Source organism: Oncorhynchus clarkii, chromosome 9 (genome assembly GCF_045791955.1).
Source record: "Oncorhynchus clarkii lewisi isolate Uvic-CL-2024 chromosome 9, UVic_Ocla_1.0, whole genome shotgun sequence".
NCBI lineage: Eukaryota > Metazoa > Chordata > Actinopteri > Salmoniformes > Salmonidae > Oncorhynchus > Oncorhynchus clarkii.
The window spans coordinates 8,357,965-8,372,993 of record NC_092155.1 but is presented as its reverse complement, the minus strand read 5'-3'; the positions used below and the strand labels follow the sequence as shown (position 1 = coordinate 8,372,993).

General features: G+C 48.0%; 1 protein-coding gene across 1 annotated transcript; it reads left to right on the top strand.

Annotated features, from left to right (window-relative positions):
• Positions 1–1,026: 1,026 nt before the first annotated feature.
• LOC139415844 (ovo-like zinc finger 1a) lies at positions 1,027–13,110 on the top strand. The gene is made up of 5 exons (XM_071163975.1): positions 1,027–1,249; positions 7,375–7,604; positions 7,751–7,909; positions 9,697–9,841; positions 12,785–13,110. Exons 1-5 carry the CDS (start codon positions 1,150–1,152, stop codon positions 13,108–13,110), a joined length of 960 nt encoding a protein of 319 aa, XP_071020076.1. The 5' UTR covers positions 1,027–1,149.
• Positions 13,111–15,029: the final 1,919 nt, after the last annotated feature.

Sequence of the window (15,029 nt, the reverse complement as noted above, 5' to 3'; positions counted from 1 at the left end):
ACCATCCCTACAGTGAAGCATGGTGGTGACAGCATCATGCTGTGGGGATGTCTCTGAATGTCTTGGAGTGGCCCAGTCAGAGCCCGGACTCGAACCCAATCAAAAATAGCTGTGCAGCGATGCTACCCATCCAACCAGACAGAGCTTGAGAGGATCTGCAGAGAGGAATGGAAGAAACTCCCCAAAATACAGGTGTGCCAAGCCTGTAGCGTCATATCCAAGAACACTTGAGGCTGTAATCGCTGCCAAAGGTGCTTCAGCAAAGTACTGAGTAAAGGGTCTGAATACTTATGTGAAGAATAAGGCTGTAACTTAACAAAATGGGAAAAACGTCAAGGGGTCTGAATACCTTCCGAATGCACTCCCCCACCCCTCACCAGAACAAACACACGGGAATAAAATAAATGTGAATAGCGCCTCCCATACCTGTTCCTCGTGCGCCACTGTGGCGAAGCTCTTCCCCCTTTCCCACTCATCAACTATGTATTTATCCTCTATACGTACTCCGCTGTCAATCTTTGCCATACACTAATATTACCCCTCCCCTTTCTAATATATTTTCTTACCCTTCTTCTCGTTCCCACCTCAAAGCGGAATGGAGAAAGCGAGAGGGAGTGTGTAAAAAAAGTAGAAGAAGAAACCGGTCGAACAGGTACTAGCCTGGCCCAGATCTAGTTTGTCACCGTTATTTCTGAGGCGCATGCGCGCTGCTACCTGTGCTTCCTGAATAAAGGAAAGAAAGGAATAGCCTACCTGTGTTGCCTCTGACAAACCTCTGAATTCACCGTGTTGTGTGGCTGTGAATCGGAATACTTATCGGCGGTCTACCTGACAAACTCCAAGGATAGAACGTCGCCTGAAGGTACGGGCACACCTGAACAAGCGAACTCACCTGCAGAGACGCTACCGGGGCGGTTTTCGTGGATTGTGGGCTTGGAGAAAAACAACGGAGAAAAAGAGAAAGAAAACGGGATAGGTAGAAGACAAACTACAGAGCTACAAAGTTTGTTGTTAAGGTGGAGAAGGAGGGAGGGGAACAATCCCCACGGTTTATTTATTTTTTTCCAGCGGGAAGTTTTTTTTTTCTCACGAGTTTACATAAAGTATATTGATTAGACGAAAGCGACAGATTAACCGTAAAAACCGACCATGCCGCGAGCCTTCCTCGTAAAGAAGGCGAGATACTCTCCCGGTAAGCGGAACTGGAGCGAGCTGCCAGACCACGAGCGCGGGTACGTCTATATCCCAGGTGAGGGTTGTGTTCCGTTAATAAACCATTTTGTTTCGGTGGAACACGAGCAGCAGCACACAGCGGCACCGAATAACGGGAAATCAGTGTTCAATGATACGATTGATAAATTGTTAGGCTTTAACTATAACGGTTTAACATAAATCCAAAAGTGTATGTAGGCTACGTTACAAAAGTATCGGGGTGGAACGTTTTGGCATCATTTTTACACTGTCGTTGCAGGACATATTCCAGGATAGATCATAGGACTTCCAATACCATGTTTGTGGGTTTTATTGAAGTGTTCTTGGTCTAGAGGTAAAGACACTGCATTGGAGCGAGCCAGGCCCAACTATAGTGCGTGTGACATTGTTCCCCTGTGAGCCACAAAATAACCAGGACACCCGTTACAACTCCCACTGTCCGATCTCCAGACCCGAGTAGTTTCCTTGTAGGAGAGAGAGAGGGGGGGGGGGGGTTAAAACCGGTTGCAGCACTGCCCCAATCTACCTCACCCATACGGCCTGTTATATCTCTTGTAAACCAAGACCCACTTGTTTCACGAAGCGCCGCGGTATAGACTGCATTGTTTGGCCTTATAGGCAGTCTATACCGCGGCGCTTCATGAAAAAATAGCATATTGGTTTGCAATAGATTTTAGATGTAAACTCTACTGTGTAGAACAGATGTGTCTTTTCAACTGCTTGACATGCAGACTAAAATATATGTATAAATATATATATATTTTGCCATAATCCACACAGTAGCCTAATACTTAACGTGACCAGTGTTTTACACGGAGGGACGTTTCACCTCCTTCTTCTTTTAACCAGACTAGATATGTCTCTCTTGCGTCACAGTACTGGTGGGCTTTTTGTTATTTGTTATGGACTGTGGTATCAGATAACCGATAGCGGGCAGGAAGCCTAGCGGTTAATAGCGTTGGTGCAGTAACTGGAAGTTTGCTGGTTCGAGACGACTGGATGAAAAGTCTATCGACGTTTCCTTTGAGCAAGGCACCAAACCCCAAATTGCTCCTGTAAGTCGGTCTGTATAAGAGCGCCTACTATATGACTAAAATGTCAATGTGAACACGTTCACCTAAGACCTCCTTCCCCCACCACAGTTAACTTTTAATCATTACCTTTTAGATCCTTTAAAAGTCTCTGGTACTGAAAACGATCGTTAAATTAGCACCCAACAGGAGATAGATTTCACTTCCTGAACTAATACATTTTTAAAAAACATTAAAAACGCTTTAAGTAAGAAACAAACCAAACCACTCAGTATGGTTATGGGGTATGCTTTGTAAGATCTATTTTTGTTGTTGTTGCTGATGCTGATGTGTATTTATTTGATTGTTATCAACAAATTGTCTAAGTTTAATATGTTTTTAAGGAAAATGATTGAAAACCAAGACTATTTCAAACTCCAAAGATGTGAACGTTTAGGCTATTTGCCTGAAGAGCAAAAATCACCAGCAGTCGTCATGGTGACAACGCTATCAGCAGCATCCCATAACCTAGTTATTACCCGGATGTGTGAAGTTACCTGCCCCCTGTGTTTCACTCCAACTACGGCGGGGATCCTTGTCCCTAACTAACAATATTTCCATGGCGTTTATCACATTGTGCGTTTAGCATTAGGTTAGCGTTACACATTTCTCACCATCATTCTGAGCAAGATAATTGGACATTGAAACGCATGTGATTAGTAGCTATTCTATTATTTTTGTAGCTTCAACTAATACATAAATAAATAAATAAAATGGCACAGGATATATTTTTTTCTATGTTGAGAAGAGAGAAAAAAAACGATGCACATTTGGGAAGAAGCATTCTTCATTGAGTGCGCTGGACGCGCCCCCGCCGTCTGGGTAATGTTTAGGAGGATGGTAAATGCTGGGTGAAATAGCGGACTATAGGGCTACTAGTACCCTCGTCTCCCAACACACAAGTCACACACCCTTAGCAAACACACCAAACCACTGTTCTTCTGTTGACTCTCTCTCCGTGGGAGGTTAAGATAGCACCTAGGCCGATTTGTTTGAATATCACCCTTTACATTGTCTTTGACTTCATCCTCCTCTGTGTTTGACACTTTTCATTAAACCGTTAGTTCAGCCTGTACTCAGGGATAGACGTAACATAGTACACTTCAATTTGTTGGACACTCCAATTAGTATGATATTTTTTTGTATGGCATGTATTAAATTGTCGATGTCTATCATCCATTTGATGTGCAATACGTACATTGTTACAAATTTGCAAAATGTATGATATGTTACAAATTTCAATTTGTTGTGGCTAACTTTGGCTAGGTGGCTAACTTTGGCTAGGTGGCTAACTTTGGCTAGGTGGCTAACTTTGGCTAGGTGGCTAACTTTGACTAGGTTAGGAGTTATCGTTTGGGGTTAAGGTTAGGGGCTATGGGGTTAGGTTAGATTAAAGGGTTAGGGTTAGAGGAAGGGTTCGCTAACATGCTAAATAGTTGCAAACTAACTAAAAAGTTGTAAGTAGTAGAAAAGTTGTCCGTGATGAGATTTGAAAACACAGCAGGTACTGCAGGAGTTTGTTCCACACCTGACCAATTAAACTAATTGATTTGTTCAGTGACTGCCTAAATTCAACACACCGACGCCACTCCAGAAACAGGGATACCCACCCCTGGTCTAGTCTATGAGAACAGGCTGGTTAGTTTCAGACTGTTTGATAACATGAATTAGCTTTTCAAAGATGAGACTGAACCAAGGTTTCAAATATCCGTGTTATAATATCTGGTTATATGGATAGTCATTGTTTGCCTGGAGATGCGCTTGACGCTGGAGTGAGGGAAGGGAGGGGTGAGCAAACGGCTCGTTAACAATTCACCTGTGTGTGTGTGTGTGTGTGTGTGTGTGTGTGTGTGTGTGTGTGTGTGTGTGTGTGTGTGTGTGTGTGTGTGTGTGTGTGTGTGTTTTATATTGTTTGAAGTGAAATAAATATGACTTCAGTTGAGCAATTAAACTGATAAATTAAAACCAACTTCATTCTGTCCCAATATGACACTGGGAATAGGTGGAACCTGCTCCCTCAGATTAAACTGTTACATAAATAAATATATATATATATATATATATATATATTAATTACTAAACTACATTTTAAAGGCCATGTTTTATCATAATTGTTTATAAAACAATATCAGTCAGCTGTATTTTGAGGAGGGAGCACACAGACTGTACCAGGCAGCAGTGGTGTTGTTCCACCTGGAGAAGTTGTGGTGTTGTTCCACCTGGAGAAGTGGTGGTGTTGTTCCACCTGGAGAAGTGGTGGTGTTGTTCCACCTGGAGAAGTGGTGGTGTTGTTCCACCTGGAGAAGTGGTGGTGTTGTTCCACCTGGAGAAGTGGTGGTGTTGTTCCACCTGGAGAAGTGGTGGTGTTGTTCCACCTGGAGAAGTGGTGGTGTTGTTCCACCTGGAGAAGTGGTGGTGTTTCACCTGGAGAAGTGGTGTTGTTTCACCTGTAGAAGTGGTGGTGTTGTTTCACCTGTAGAAGTGGTGGTGTTGTTTCACCTGTAGAAGTGGTGGTGTTGTTCCACCTGGAGAAGTGGTGGTGTTGTTCCACCTGGATCAGTGGTGTTGTTCAACCTGGATCAATGGTGGTGTTGTTCCACCTGGATCAGTGGTGGTGTTGTTCCACCTGGATCAGTGGTGGTGTTGTTCCACCTGGATCAGTGGTGTTGTTTCCACCTGGATCACTGGTGTTGTTTCCACCTGGATCAGTGGTGTTGTTCCACCTGGATCAGTGGTGTTGTTCCACCTGGAGAAGTGGTGTTGTTCCACCTGGAGAAGTGGTGGTGTTGTTTCACCTGTAGAAGTGGTGGTGTTGTTCCACCTGGATCAGTGGTGGTGTTGTTCCACCTGGATCAGTGGTGTTGTTCAACCTGGATCAATGGTGGTGTTGTTCCACCTGGATCAGTGGTGGTGTTGTTCCACCTGGATCAGTGGTGGTGTTGTTCCACCTGGATCACTGGTGTTGTTTCCACCTGGATCAGTGGTGTTGTTCCACCTGGATCAGTGGTGTTGTTCCACCTGGAGAAGTGGTGTTGTTCCACCTGGAGAAGTGGTGGTGTTGTTCCACCTGGAAAAGTGGTGGTGTTGTTCCACCTGGAGAAGTGGGTGTACTCTAATTTTGCCCCAAATTTCCCAAACGTCCCACCCAGCTGAGGATGCTGTGGAGATGTTTTTCAGCGGCAGGGACTGGGAGACTCGTCAGGATCGAGGGGAAAGATGAACGGAGCAAAGTACAGAGAGATCCTTGGTGAAAACCTGATCCAGAGGGCTCAGGATCTCAGACTGGGGCGAAGGTTCACCTTCCAACAGAACAACGACCCTAAGCACACAGCCAAGACAACGCAGGAGTGGGTTCAGGACAAGTCTGTGAATGCCCTTGAGTGGCCCAGCCAGAGCACGGACTTGAACCCGATCGAACATCTCTGGAGAGACCTGAAAATTGCTGTGCAGCAACACTCCCCATCCAACCTGTCAGAGCTTGAGAGGATCTGCAGAGAAGAATGAGAGAAACTCCCCAAATACAGGTGTGCCAAGCTTGTAGCGTCATACCCAAGAAGACTCAAGGCTGTAATCGCTGCCAACGGTGCTTCAACAAAGTACTGAGTAAAGGGTCTGAATACTTATGTAAATGTGATATTTCATTTTTAAAAATGTTAATACATTTTCAAAAATGTCTAAAAACCTCTTTCTGCTTTGTCATTATGGGGCATTGTGATGTCATGGGGCATTGTGATGTCATGGGGCATTGTGATGTCATGGGGCATTGTGATGTCATGGGGCATTGTTTGAAGATTGAGGGGAAATATAACTATTTAATCCATTTTAGAATAAGGCTGTAACGTAACAAAATGTGGAACGCATGTTTGTATATTCAATTGACCACCAAGAAGCCATTTCAAGCTATAAATCAAGTTTGAATTGCTATCTTGTCTAACTATCTTAGCTGGCAAGCCTGTTGGCAAGGTTATTAGACTTTAGAAAAGCAGCCAACAACTACATGTACTGAATAAGACTCACATTCCTTTCAATCTTTTACCCAGATTTTAGCAGAGGTGCATATTTTACTTTCTTTTAAAAAAAAAATGCCCCTCAGGGTTTTTGGTTGACACCCCTGATTATGAGCCACACAAAACAACGGGACCTCACGCAATGCTTTGATTTACGAGTTATCCGATTGGCTCCTGTCCTGTTATAGAATCAACAGATTCAATTGTGTGATCAACTGACATTTATAGAACACACACACACATACGTCTCTACACTTACTGCCTGGAGGTGTGTCTGTACTGCCTGGAGGGGTGTCTGTACTGCCTGGAGGGGTGTCTGTACTGCCTGGAGGGGTGTCTGTACTGCCTGGAGGGGTGTCTGTACTGCCTGGAGGTGTGTATGTACTGCCTGGAGGGGTGTCAGTACTGCCTGGAGGGGTGGCTGTTCTGCCTGCGGAGGTGTGTGTGTACTGCCTGGAGGGGTGGCTGTACTGCCTGGAGGTGTGTCTGTACTACCTGGAGGGGTGGCTGTACTGCCTGGAGGTGTGTGTGTGTGTACTGCCTGGAGGGGTGTCAGTACTGCCTGGAGGGGTGTCAGTACTGTCTGGAGGTGTGTCTGTACTGCCTGGGGGTGTGTCTGTACTGCCTGGAGGTGTGTCTGTACTGCCTGGAGGTGTGTCTGTACTGCCTGGAGGGGTGTCTGTACTGCCTGGAGGGGTGTCTGTACTGCCTGGAGGGGTGTCTGTACTGCCTGGAGGGGTGTCTGTACTGTCTGGAGGGGTGTCTGTACTGTCTGGAGGGGTGTCTGTACTGCCTGGAGGCGTGTCTGTACTGCCTGGAGGGGGGTGTCTGTACTGCCTGGAGAGGTGTGTCTGTACTTCCTGGAGGTGTGTCTGTACTGCCTGGAGGGGTGTGTGTGTGTTTGAGGAGCTTACAGCAGGAACCTGTGTCTCTGGACTGGCCGGTCAGACTGGTCCAACGGTAACTATAGTGTGTGTGAGGCACAAGACAGTGCCTTTAACACACACGTGTGTGTGTGTGTGTGTGACCTTATTGTAGGTTATATATTGTGTATGTAATGTATCTTTTCTCCTCTCTTGTTCCAGTGTCTGCATTCCCCTTATTGGAGGAGACTGAAGCCAGCCCAGCAGAGACCGCTCTCTGCCTCTCCACGACGACACGCTACGAGTTCACCAAACGCACGGATTCCCTCCTGCGTGACGAGCACAGCGTGATGGCCCCGAGAGCGGAGCTGCCCTCGTGCACGTTGCTGGGTCGGGGGTTAGAGGTCAAGAGGAGGGCACAGAGCAGCACCTACGTCCGCTCCAAAATCAAGGTGAGTGACTGAGGCATCATGGGGAATGTAGTCTTTTGTTGTTGTTGTTGTTGTCATCGTGTTTGTTGTTCTGGGAATATAAAACCCCCAATCATCTCTTAACTTGTTTTTTCTCCTGTCTGTCTTTTCCTCTGTCTCTTCTATAGGTGACTACAGGTCAGCTACCCAGTGAGATTCCAATACCTCCCCAGCCTGCCGTCCCCGAAATCACCACCACACCTGTTGCCTTGACGACGTCCGCTACTCCACCGGTCTCCACAGTAATGAAGTCAGGGACAGGTGCTCAGGCGTCGTTCGTGTGCCAGGTATGTCAAATAACCTCCTCTCTCACCATCCCCCATCTCTCCCTCCATGTCTAATCCACCCTCTCTCCTCTCCCTCCATGTCTAATCCACCCTCTCTCCTCTCCCTCCATGTCTAATCCACCCTCTCTCCTCTCCCTCCATGTCTAATCCACCCTCTCTCCTCTCCCTCCATGTCTAATCCACCCTCTCTCCTCTCCCTCCATGTCTAATCCACCCTCTCTCCTCTCCCTCCATGTCTAATCCACCCTCTCTCCTCTCCCTCCATGTCTAATCCACCCTCTCTCCTCTCCCTCCATGTCTAATCCACCCTCTCTCCTTTCCCTCCATGTCTAATCCACCCTCTCTCCTCTCCCTCCATGTCTAATCCACCCTCTCTCCTCTCCCTCCATGTCTAATCCACCCTCTCTCCTCTCCCTCCATGTCTAATCCACCCTCTCTCCTCTCCCTCCATGTCTAATCCACCCTCTCTCCTCTCCCTCCATGTCTAATCCACCCTCTCTCCTCTCCCTCCATGTCTAATCCACCCTCTCTCCTCTCCCTCCATGTCTAATCCACCCTCTTTCCCTCCATGTCTTATCCCCCCCTCTCCCTCCATGTCTAATCCCCCCCTCTCCCTCCATGTCTAATCCCCCCTCTCTCTCCACTCCCTCCATGTCTAATCCCCCCCACTCCCTCCATGTCTAATCCCCCCCACTCCCTCCATGTCTAATCCCCCCCCTCTCCCTCCATGTCTAATACCCCCCTCTCCCTCCATGTCTAATCCCCCCCCTCTCCCTCCATGTCTAATCCCCCCCTCTCCCTCCATGTCTAATCCCCCCCCTCTCCCTCCATGTCTAATCCCCCCCCTCTCCCTCCATGTCTAATCCCCCCCTCTCCCTCCATGTCTAATCCCCCCCTCTCCCTCCATGTCTAATCCCCCCTCTCTCCCTCCATGTCTAATCCCCCCTCTCTCCCTCCATGTCTAATCCCCCCCCTCTCCCTCCATGTCTAATCCCCCCCCTCTCCCTCCATGTCTAATCCCCCCTCTCTCCCTCCATGTCTAATCCCCCTCTCTCCACTCCCTCCATGTCTAATCCCCCTCTCTCCACTCCCTCCATGTCTAATCCACCCCTCTCTCCCTCCATGTCTAATCCCCCCCTCTCCCTCCAAGTCTAATCCCCCATCTCTCCCTCCATGTCTAATCCCCCTCTCTCCACTCCCTCCATGTCTAATCCCCCTCTCTCCACTCCCTCCATGTCTAATCCACCCCTCTCTCCCTCCATGTCTAATCCCCCCTCTCTCCCTCCATGTCTAATCCCCCCTCTCTCCCTCCATGTCTAATCCCCCCCTCTCCCTCCATGTCTAATCCCCCCTCTCCCTCCATGTCTAATCCCCCCTCTCTCTCCACTCCCTCCATGTCTAATCCCCCCCTCTCCCTCCATGTCTAATCCACCCCTCTCTCCCTCCATGTCTAATCCACCCCCCTCTCCCTCCATGTCTAATCCCCCCCCCTCTCCCTCCATGTCTAATCCCCCCCTCTCCCTCCATGTCTAATCCCCCCCTCTCCTCTCCCTCTGTCTAATCCCCCCCCTCTCCCCTCCCTCTGTTTATATACTTATGTTATGTCCTCTAACCGTCTCTCTCTCTCCTGTTCCTGTGTAACCCGTCTCTCTCTCCTGTTCCTGTGTAACCCGTCTCTCTCTCTCTCCTGTTCCTGTGTGACCCGTCTCTCTCTCTCTCTCCTGTTCCTCCCTAACCTCTCTCTCTCTCTCTCTCTCTCTCTCTACTGTTCCTGTGTAACTGATCAGGTGTGTCAGAAGGTGTTCCAGTACCAGAGGATGTTGAACCGACACCTGAAGTGTCACAGTGATACTAAGAGACACCTGTGTAACCACTGTGGTAAAGGATTCAACGACACCTTCGACCTGAAGAGACACGTCAGAACACACACAGGTAGGACACACACACACACACACACACACACACACACATCCACACACACAGGTAGGACACACACACACACACACACACAGGTAGGACACACACACACACACACACACACACACACACACAGGTAGGACACACACACACACACACACACAGGTAGGACACACACACACACACACACACACATCCACACACACAGGTAGGACACACACACACACACACACACACACACACACACACAGGTAGGACACACACACAGGTAGGACACACACACACACACAGGTAGGACACACACACACACACACACACAGGTAGGACACGCACAGGAAGAACACACACACACACACACACACACACACACACACACACACACACACACACAGGTAGGACACACACACACACACAGGTAGGACACACACATGTAGGACACACACAGGTAGGACACACACACACACAGGTAGGACACACACACACACACAGGTAGGACACACACACACACACAGGTAGGACACACACACACACACACACACAGGTAGGACACGCACAGGAAGAACACACACACACACACACAGGTAGGACACACATATACACACACACAGGTAGGACACACATACACACACACAGGTAGGACACACATACACTCACAGGAAGAACACACACATACACGCACAGGAAGAACACACGCACACACATGTAGGTAGGACACACACACACACACACACACACACACACATGCACACACACACACACACACACACACACACAAGCACGCACACACACACACACACACGGGTAAGACACACACAGGCACACGGACAGAGAGATGTACAGAAAAACAGACTCGCAGGTACACCACACGAACCATTAACCAGCCCACCCCTCACTAAACCCCTCAGCCCACCCCTCACTAAACCCCTCAGCCCACCCCTCACTAAACCCCTCACTAAACCCCTCAACCCACCCCTCACTAAACCCCTCAGCCCACCCCTCAATAAACCCCTCAGCCCACCCCTCACTAAACCCCTCAGCCCACCCCTCACTATACCCCTCACTAGACCCCTCAGCCCACCCCCTCACTATAACCCTCAGCCCACCCCTCACTAAACCCGCCAGCCCACCCCTCACTAAACCCGCCAACCCACCCTCACTATACCCCTCAGCCCACCCCTCACTATACCCCTCAGCCCACCCCTCAGCCAACCCCTCAGCCCACCCCTCACTATACCCCTCAGCCCACCCCTCACTATACCCCTCAGTCCACCCCTCACTATACCCATCAGCCAACCCCTCAGCCAACCCCTCACTATACCCCTCAGTCCACCCCTCACTATACCCCTCAGTCCACCCCTCACTATACCCCTCAGTCCACCCCTCACTATACCCCTCAGTCCACCCCTCACTATACCCATCAGCCAACCCCTCAGCCAACCCCTCACTATACCCCTCAGTCTACCCCTCACTATACCCCTCAGTCCACCCCTCACTATACCCCTCAGTCCACCCCTCACTATACCCCTCAGTCCACCCCTTACCATACCCCTTAGTCCACCCCTCAGTCCACCCCTCACCATACCCCTCACTATACCCCTCAGCCCACTCCTCACTAGACCCCTCAGCCCACCCCTTCACTAAACCCCTAACTGCACCCCTCACTAAACCCCACCCACCCCTCACTAAACCCCACCCACCCCTAACTCCACCCCTCACTAAATCCCACCCACCCCTCACTAAACTCCCACCCTAACTCCACCCAGTGCTTCTCCATCTCCTCTCATTCCTCTCCCTCCATCCCTCCATCTCTAATCCCTCTCTCCTCCATCTCTAATCCAGTCCTTCTCTCCCTCCATCTCTAATCCCTCTCTCCCTCCATCTCTAATCCAGTCCTTCTCTCCCTCCATCTCTAATCCTTCTCTCCCTCCATCTCTAATCCCTCTCTCCCTCCATCTCTAATCCCTCTCTCCCTCCATCTCTAATCCCTCTCTCCCTCCATCTCTAATCCCTCTCTCCCTCCATCTCTAATCCCTCTCTCCCTCCATCTCTAATCCTTCTCTCCCTCCATCTCTAATCCTTCTCTCCCTCCATCTCTAATCCCTCTCTCCCTCCATCTCTAATCCCTCTCTCCCTCCATCTCTAATCCTTCTCTCCCTCCATCTCTAATCCAGTCCTTCTCTCCCTCCATCTCTAATCCTTCTCTCCCTCCATCTCTAATCCAGTCCTTCTCTCCCTCCATCTCTAATCCAGTCCTTCTCTCCCTCCATCTCTAATCCAGTCCTTCTCTCACTCCATCTCTAATCTCCATCTCTAATCCAGTCCTTCTCTCCCTCCATCTCTAATCCAGTCCCTCTCTCCCTTCATCTCTAATCCAGTCCCTCTCTCCCTCCATCTCTAATCCAGTCCCTCTCTCCCTCCATCTCTAATCCAGTCCCTCTCTCCCTCCATCTCTAATCCAGTCCCTCTCTCCCTTCATCTCTAATCCAGTCCCTCTCTCCCTCCATCTCTAATCCAGTCCCTCTCTCCCTCCATCTCTAATCCTTCTCTCCCTCCATCTCTAATCCTTCTCTCCCTCCATCTCTAATCCTTCTCTCCCTCCATCTCTAATCCTTCTCTCCCTCCATCTCTAATCCTTCTCTCCCTCCATCTCTAATCCAGTCCTTCTCTCCCCCCATCTCTAATCCAGTCCCTCTCTCCCTCCATCTCTAATCCAGTCCCTCTCTCCCTCCATCTCTAATCCTTCTCTCCCTCCATCTCTAATCCTTCTCTCCCTCCATCTCTAATCCTTCTCTCCCTCCATCTCTAATCCTTCTCTCCCTCCATCTCTAATCCTTCTCTCCCTCCATCTCTAATCCAGTCCCTCTCTCCCTCCATCTCTAATCCAGTCCCTCTCTCCCTCCATCTCTAATCCAGTCCTTCTCTCCCTCCATCTCTAATCCAGTCCCTCTCTCCCTCTAGGAGTGCGTCCCTACAAGTGCTCTCTGTGTGACAAGGCCTTCACCCAGCGTTGCTCTCTAGAGTCTCACATGAAGAAGATCCACGGTGTGACCCTGCAGTACGCCTATAAGGAGAGACGCAACAAACTCTACGTCTGTGAGGAGTGTGGCCACACCGCCCCTTCCCAGGATGCACTGCTCAAACACTACCACGCCCTCCACCCCAACTCCGCCTTCCTGAGGGCGAAGGGGGGGAGAGTGGGTGAGGGGGGTGAGGAGTCAATGCCTGGGTCGCCGCTTTCGAACAGTCAATATAGTGATGATACTACAGGATCAGGGGGGCAGTAGAGGGAGGGAGGGAGGGGGGCAGTAGAGGGAGGGAGGGAAGGGGGCAGTAGAGGGAGGGAGGGGGGCAGTAGAGGGAGGTGGGCAGTAGAGGGAGGGAGGGGGGCAGTAGAGGGAGGGATGAGGAGAGGGAGTTGCGTTTTTGATAAAACCATCTACAGGGTCGTATTCATTAGGGCATGTAAAGTAATGTATTCATGACAATTTAACGTTTCCTATTGGACAGATGCAAGGTCCTCTCTCCCTGTTTCAGGCCATTTACTTCGGTTTGGTGCCTAATGAAAACGACCCAGGTAGATGTAAATGAAATCTAACGTAGTGGCAACGTGTGAGATTAGGATTGAGATTATGTCTAGTTTGAGATTGTTATGATTCTTATCAAGAAAAACATATATATATATATATATATATATTATGCAGTAAAGGGTTTAATATATTTATTTTGTTATAAATTGAATATGTGTATGTTATGAATTTGATTGATAAAAAGAGACAATGTTTGTTTTTGGGTTTACACTTCTGAAAAGGGAAAATGGTATGCTGTAGGAAATCTTTTGCACAACTACATTACCCTATACTACTGTAGGGTGCTGTAACTACATCCTATACTACTGTAAGGTGATGTAACTACATTACCCTATACTACTGTAGGGTGCTGTAACTACATTATCCTTTACTACAGTAAGGTGATGTAACTACATTACCCTATACTACTGTAGGGTGCTGTAACTACATTACCCTATACTACTGTAGGGTGCTGTAACTACATTACCCTATACTACTGTAGGGTGCTGTAACTACATTACCCTATACTACAGTAAGGTGATGCAACTACATTACCCTATACTACAGTAAGGTGATGTAACTACATTACCCTATACTACAGTAAGGTGCTGTAACTACATTACCCTATACTACTGTAGGGTGCTGTAACTACATGATCCTATACTACTGTAGGGTGATGTCACTACATTATCATTTACTACAGTAAGGTGATGTAACTACATTACCCTATACTACTGTAGGGTGCTGTAACTACATTACCCTATACTACTGTAGGGTGCTGTAACTGCATTACCCTATACTACAGTAAGGTGCTGTAACTACATTACCCTATACTACTGTAGGGTGCTGTAACTACATTATCCTATACTACAGTAAGGTGATGTAACTACATTACCCTATACTACAGTAAGGTGTTGTAACTACATTACCCTATACTACAGTAAGGTGATGTAACTACATTACCATATACTACAGTAAGGTGCTGTAACTGCATTACCCTATACTACTGTGAGGTTATGTAACTACATTACCCCTTATCACTGTAAGGTGCTGTAACTGCATTACCCTATACTACTGTAAGGTGCTGTAACTACATTACCCTATACTACAGTAAGGTGCTGTAACTACATTAACCTATACCACTGTACGGTGTTGAAACTGCATTACCCTATACACTGTGAAGTGGTGTAACTACATTACCCTATACTACTGTAAAGTGGTGTAACTACATTACTCTATACTACTATAAAGTGGTGTAACCACATTACCCTATACTACTGTAAGGTGCTGTAACTACATTACCCTATACTACTGTGAGAGGCTGTAACTGCATTACCCTATACTACAGTAAGGTGATGTAACTACATTACCCTATACAACTGTAAGGTGCTGTGACTACATTACCCTACATCGCTGTATGGTGTTGTAACTACATTACCCTATACTACAGTAAGGTGTTGTAACTGCATTACCCTATACTACTGTAAGGTGTTGTGACTACATTACCCTACATCGCTGTATGGTGTTGTAACTACATTACCCTATACTACAGTAAGGTGTTGTAACTGCATTACCCTATACTACTGTAAGGTGCTGTAACTACATTACCCTATACTACTGTACGGTGCTGTAACTAC

Coding starts and splice junctions, on each gene's coding strand:
- LOC139415844 (XM_071163975.1), top strand. CDS start 1,150: ATGCCGCGAGCCTTCCTCGTAAAGAAGGCGAGATACTCTCCCGGTAAG. Junction 7,605..7,750: donor ACGTCCGCTCCAAAATCAAG/GTGAGTGACTGA, acceptor TCTCTTCTATAG/GTGACTACAGGTCAGCTACC. Junction 9,842..12,784: donor ACACGTCAGAACACACACAG/GTAGGACACACA, acceptor CTCTCCCTCTAG/GAGTGCGTCCCTACAAGTGC.